Source organism: Onychostoma macrolepis, chromosome 01 (assembly GCF_012432095.1).
Source record: "Onychostoma macrolepis isolate SWU-2019 chromosome 01, ASM1243209v1, whole genome shotgun sequence".
In the NCBI taxonomy this organism is placed as follows: domain Eukaryota; kingdom Metazoa; phylum Chordata; class Actinopteri; order Cypriniformes; family Cyprinidae; genus Onychostoma; species Onychostoma macrolepis.
In genome coordinates, this window is record NC_081155.1 from 42,347,419 (window position 1) to 42,353,963 (window position 6,545).

At 42.7% G+C, this 6,545-nt stretch overlaps 1 protein-coding gene across 1 annotated transcript; it reads right to left on the bottom strand.

Annotated features, from left to right (window-relative positions):
* Positions 1-256: 256 nt before the first annotated feature.
* Positions 257-6,123, bottom strand: LOC131536293 (SLIT and NTRK-like protein 1). The gene has a single exon (XM_058769125.1). The coding sequence runs from the start codon at positions 5,168-5,170 to the stop codon at positions 3,083-3,085; it is 2,088 nt and encodes a 695-aa protein (XP_058625108.1). The 5' UTR covers positions 5,171-6,123; the 3' UTR covers positions 257-3,082.
* Positions 6,124-6,545: the final 422 nt, after the last annotated feature.

Sequence of the window (6,545 nt, forward strand, 5' to 3'; positions counted from 1 at the left end):
AATATTATTTTAACAGTTTTTAAAGATGAAAGTCATATAGTTTTCTTGGGAATGAACAATTGATAGATTTTTGTTTTTCTCAAAAAAAATAAATAAATAAATAAAAATCCTCAATATTAGTTTCCATCATGTTAGTCTATTGTAATCTGTTAACAAAACACAAACATAAGTAAGTAACATCAGTTTTCTGATTTGTTCAATTTTATTGCATGATAATTAAAATAAAATGTTTAAAAAAACCACATGTAATCTAACCATCAAACCTTTACTTATCTAAAATATGCATTCTATTCAGACATCCTATTCATTTTCTTAACAATTTGTAAAGAATAATTTAAAAAAAAAGGTACACTTTACATTATCTATTCATGCACTCCCTAGAAATCAAACTCATGACCTTAGTGATTCTATATCACTATGCTTAGCTGTTTGAACTACAGGAATTTAAGAGTCTGAACATATTTCTGGAAGTCTAGTGCATTTTATAGAAATATTTCTTACAGTACATTACAACATAAATATTAATTTTGGACATACTGCATAACAGGAATGATCCACCTACATTCAGCTGACCTTTTGAGAGCTAGACAGAATCCATTCAATATATTTTCCCTGTGCGAGCATGTATTCATTTGATACCATAAAGTGCCTTTCATTTTTATAGCTTGTAAAGCATTAGTGCGTCATATAAACCGCACTGACCAGTGATCATTATGTTCACCATAATTCACTGCATTGTATAATACTGATAATTTCATAACCAAAATGTGAATATCACACGTTTATAAAAAGAGGACATTTTTACATTCACAAAGGAAAAAAATATATATACCCACTGTAACTTCACTCAACCTCCACCACATTTTATTTAACAAAATAGAAGCAGATCAAATGTAGCAAAGCATAGAAATGTAACTCTGAGACAAACTGTAGGGAAAATGCACCAAATAATAGATAAGCCAGAATGTGGTACAGTCTTTCACAGTGGAGCAACAAATAATTACCCTTCCACGCATGACAAGAGAGAGAGAAGGAGATGCCTTGATGGACAGCCAGAACCGGTAGAACAGGTATAATAGATCAGAAGGTCACCCTTCAATTTCGGTCGTTTTTTTATTTTTTTATATATATCTATATATATGTGCGTATGTGCTGTGCGAGTCATAACACACATCCCTCTGAAGGCTCTGAATCTACATTAGAATAAAACCATTGCAATATGACAGGAACCCCGTTAGGACGTTCTGCTGGATTGCAATTCAACCGACTTTGTTTTGTGCAACCTAAATCAAATTGACAGGTAAGAGAGAAAAGCATATTCTGGTGCCAATATATTTTCCACACTTGCAACAAGGCATGGTCATAAATAGGATTCTGGATGGAGCTTTCTTATTGTATTATTCAATAAACTCACATAATTAGGGCCAAGAAGAATAAAAAGGTAAGCTACAAAGTCTAAATGGTACTTGGACTATGGAAATGGATGGCTGGTTACCTTATTTTAGCTTTTAACCGTTCTTTATTTATGTTGTTTTTGTTGTAAAATCATTACAGTGATACAAACTCAACCTCAAAAACATCAGCAGTGACATTTAAATGCTAGCAGAAAGATGCATGGCACTGCGCTCTACATCTCGTTTGTAAAAATGGCATTTTGGAAACAGCGTTCAACTCATGTTGCTCACTACTGAATTTGATCCCACTCTTCTCTGCGAGTATTAGCCATCACAGTGACACGCTTAGGCCTAGTTATGCCGATAACGTGAATGCTGGTTCGCCTACACATACCGGTGAACTTCAGCTCCCAGCATGGTTTCAAATGCTTGAGAGGCAACAGCGACATCTAGAGGCAGCTATTCGATCTACGGCTTCTGTGATGACATCAGTCAAATTCACAGACATGCCTCTGGTCTGCTTCTCCTATATATATTTACACCTTTTCATCCGCTTTATAGGATGTATCGAAGTAGCAAACGGCGTAATATTCCTTTCTCGTATTTGGACAAAATAGATGGCTTTACAAAAGCTCACAATACTTACAGTGAATAATAGGCTTTTGTGAAGGAATACTTCATCCCCTAAAAAGAATAATAATAATTAATAATAATAATAGTAATAAATAAAAATAAAGGCATCTTAGTCTATGTGCACTCTGTAGACGGTTCAAAATCTGCACATACCAAAGCCCCCTTCAAACATCACTTTTCAAAAAGAAAGAAAAAATAAAAAAATCCTCCCCTTGCATCATCCTTGTACCCACACGCTGTATCCATCGACACACAAGATCACAATCCACTGGAGCTACATTGAATTTTCGCAGCATAAGCACGTCAGCGACTTGAATCGGTCATGCTTATCTGCATCCCAAACATGTCAACAGTTGGCACACTATAAGATAAACACATTTTACATTCATAAAGGAGATGACTGGGCAGATACATGAGAAATCTGCACTCAAAAAAAAAGCATAAATTATCCCCATATCAACCAATCAACAATCAACTGATAAAACGTAAAGCACATGCATTTACAAGTCTTTATCTCCACCTTTTGGCCTGTCCACCTTCGAGAAAGAGAAATCAAACAGCAAATACAAATTCTAACTGACAAAAAATAGAAGAAATGGCACTTTTAATATAGTCATATATAGTTTTATATTTATATATATATATGTATATATATATATTGATGACACGAAAGGAGGGTCGCGTTGGCTTCCTTGTTACTATGGTAATGGTTCCCAGTGTGTGTTGAGACCATGCGAATCATGCAGATATGTTACAGTCTGTTATTTACATTACATTCATGCGTTCGTGCACCGTTCCCACGTCCTCTTTTGAGTGTGTCTGTAGTCTGAGCTGGGAGGAGAAAGAAAGAGAGAGAGGCTCTATACATATATAACAGTGGGGGCCCCATTGCAGTGTTTTATGGATGCTATACTCAACCGAAGCAACAAAAATAGGCTATTTTTTTTTTCCCACAGAGGCGAGTCTGAGGTCTAATGTTTGTGTGTCGCCCTCCATTGTCACCGCAACATACGAAACGCAGTTCATCCGTTTGTTCGCTCCAGCCTCCGTGAGCATCATTTGTCAGAGAGAGAGTGGGCACCACAGTCGTAACCTCTGTGTTGCCCATCCGCATGATAAGCTCCGCTGTGCCAGTAGGACGAGTCGCATACTGTCTGTAAGGAATTGATTTCTGACGCAGAAGAGTTGCCGTCTCTCCGCTTCGATCTCTTTCGATTGCGCAGGATAAAGACCAGCATTCCCACCACAGTGAAGGCAGACGTCACGAAAACCAAGAGCAGACCGGGCACGAGCACCGATATGGACACTCTGCTAGGCTCCAGGTAGGAGTTGGGCCGCGTCCCCGTGTCTGCTGGGAAAGTGCTGTTTTTGGACAGCGATGTGGGGGAGATCTTCTCATAGAGTTGAGGGCACATCAGATCGTTCCTGATCCGCCGGAAATCCCTCTTCCAGAACTGCTCGGGCGACTCGCATTTGAGGTCGCTTACGATGACGTCTGCCCCGAGCTTGTCTGTCCACTGTTTGAAGGGAACGATGTTGCACGTGCAATCCCAGGGGTTCCCGTGCAAATCGATCTGGATGATAGAGTTGAGCTGGTCTAGGACACCTGGCACAGGGAGATATGCGAAATAGTTGTTATGCAAGCTTATTTTGGACAAAGAAACCCCCAAGAACGCATCCACGGGCAGAGCTTTGAGCAGGTTGTTGTTGAGGAAGAGCACCCTCAAGTTGGGCATCGGGCTGAAGGTGCCCGGCATTATGAGCTGTATGTCGTTATATTCCAAACTGAGATACTCCAGGTTCTGAAGTCCAGCAAACATCTCCGCCATTAACGTATCCAAGTAGTTCTTGTCCATGTAGAGCCACCTCAACTCAGTCAGGTTGTGGAAGGTGCCATTTTCGATCATCTTGATGTTATTCCCCCCCAAATCGAGCAAATTCAAGCTGTGGTAGCCTCTGAGCTGGTTCCTTCTGATGGTGTGAATATTGTTGTCGCGCAGATTTAACTCATGCGCACCCAGGGGTTTGGGTTTGAGATTAGCCACGCTTTCTATCTTCTTGCCTTCGCAGTTAACCCCAAGCCCTTGTCTAGTACCTATCAGCTTACAATCACAGGACTGAGGGCACGTTGTATTAGCCGGCAGCTCCCTTTCAATGGCACCCGTCGCCATGGCCGTGGGCTTGATTTTCAGCTGCCAGTTCTCCCTGGCTTTCGGACGGCCCTTGTTATGCCCTCCCCCACCGCTGTGGGACTCCGTCACCCCGCTCGTTTTCGAGGGAGTGGGACGGGGGCCGCGATTGGGAGTCTCGTCTTGGGTGGGAGGCGCCACCAGGCTGGAATCCATGCCGCTCTTTGAAGGGCACAGCTCCATCTCGGCCGTTTCGTTCAGGTCGTTCCCTTGCAGCCGAGTGGGCGCCTCGCAAATGACCCTTCCGATGAGCACGTTCTGCGGGATGTTCTCCAGCCATTCCTTGAGGGAAACTAGGTCGCAGTTGCAATCCCATGGGTTGTCCTCCAATAAAACCTCCACAATGCCAGGTATCTGCTCTAGAATCCCCTCGTAAGGCAACGTTTTTATTCGGTTCCCTCTCAGATCGAGGTGCGTGATGGGCACGTTCTGAAACACGTTGATAGGAAGAGCGCTAATAAGGTTGTCGTTTAAGATCAAAACTTCGAGCTTACTCAAATCCCTGAACACGGACGGGTCGATGTCCCTCAGAAGGTTGAAGTCAGCTTGAAGGTACTCCAGGTCATCTAAACCGAGAAAGGTGTTCTTTTTGAAAGACCTGATCTTGTTGTTATTGATGTGCAGCCGTTTGACGAGCTGCAGTCCCAGGAACGCACCGGGCACAATGTCGTGCAAGCCATTGTTCTCCAAATGCAAGCTCACGGCATTGTAAAAGTTAGCGAACTCATTGGGGAACAGTCTGGACAAAGAATTCCCGTGAAGCAGGAGATGGTAAAACTGGGAGCTCGGACCTGTCAAATGGTGCAGGTTCGTGAGGCTCCTTTTCTCACAGTCAATGTGCAAATCGCCTTCTATTGCGTTGCAGGAGCAGATCTGCTCCTTACAGACGTCCCTTGTAACATTCCCGATAGCTACACAAAGAGCTGCCTTCAGCAACACAATCCAAAGCAGCATTTTCAATACGACACAATCATCCCCGACATCAAGACATGAATACAATCAGCAAGAGGGCGAGAAATGAGATAAATCTCCAGTCTAAAAAAGCAGAGGACACTCTGTGATTATATCCATGCTCAGCTCGCTATGTCCAGATTGAGAAAAATCGACAGCAAGAAGCCTTTTTTTTCATCACCTCCCCATCGCATGCTCTCAAAACAATCTTAAAGCATACAGAATGACATCTTCAACTCAATTATTTGGCTTTTCGGGCTCGCAAATCACTGACCTTGTGCATTTCTCACATATCCACGGTGCGGGAGCTGTTCTTTCTCCCGTGGTGCTGAAATCACACCGCGTACATCTCAATGCATCGCAGTAAAATTAATCCGAGATTCTTACGTCTTTAGCATCCTTCCTCGGACTTCGACGGCTTCGTTCAACGCTTTTGTATCACAAAGACGGTCGCTGAGAGATTCTGGACTTTTCAGCCCGGTGTTCACTGGCAGATCTAACACCCTCTGCTGAGCTGCGAAGGCAAAAATCCATCGGATGAGAGAATGCTTGCTTGATCGCTCGCTCGCTCGCTCGCGCGAGGGAAAAACAGTCCACATACAGAGCAAGTGTTGGAAATGTCCACAGAAATCGCCGTCGAAGGGTTTAGATTGCTTTCATTCCAGGATGCTTTTCTCCTCTCTATCCCCGCCGACGGCTTTCGCGGAGCCACTCCGTTTTCCCCATCCAAATGTCTTTAAAGCACACGGCATTGCCAGAGTCCTCTCAGACGATATTCCCGTTCCACATAAAAGAAAAGAAAAGAAAAGCTCAAGTATTCCACAAAGCACAGGTGTTGTTCGCGTGAAGGTTGTTTCTTTTTTTCCGCCGTGAGTGTGTGTGAGTGTGTGTGGAGGGGGAACTGCAGTTGAATGCGGTAAAATAATTAACTACTCGACTTGCATGCAACAGTGCAGCCGGTGCGCTGGGCTTCTTCTATTACTGTCACAACAAACACTGCGTCAAGACTATAGGAACTATGCGCACATACGCTACGTCACAGCCCTTAAGACATGCGATTTGAAAAATAAGTGCATTTCAACAGGAACGCTGGGTATTCCCTTTTATACCACCCTGTATGGCTTGATTTTTTATTTATTTATTTTTATTTTTTTTATGCAGGCAGAGGATCGACGCTTCAAATACCAGACTATTAAAACAAGTGTGGATTGATTGCAACTCAGTGCATATATTACATTTATGACTAAAGCGTGTCTTTGACTTGACAAAAAAAAAAAAAAAAAAAAGCCTGTCTTCAAATATCTGGTGTGTAAAACATGCAGATAACGGGCTCTTGTGTGTCTACCAGCATGTGTGTGTGATTGACGGGGGATTTTAT

Bases quoted from the DNA above. Each gene is read 5' to 3' on its own strand.
- LOC131536293 (XM_058769125.1), bottom strand. From the start codon at position 5,170: ATGCTGCTTTGGATTGTGTTGCTGAAGGCAGCTCTTTGTGTAGCTATC.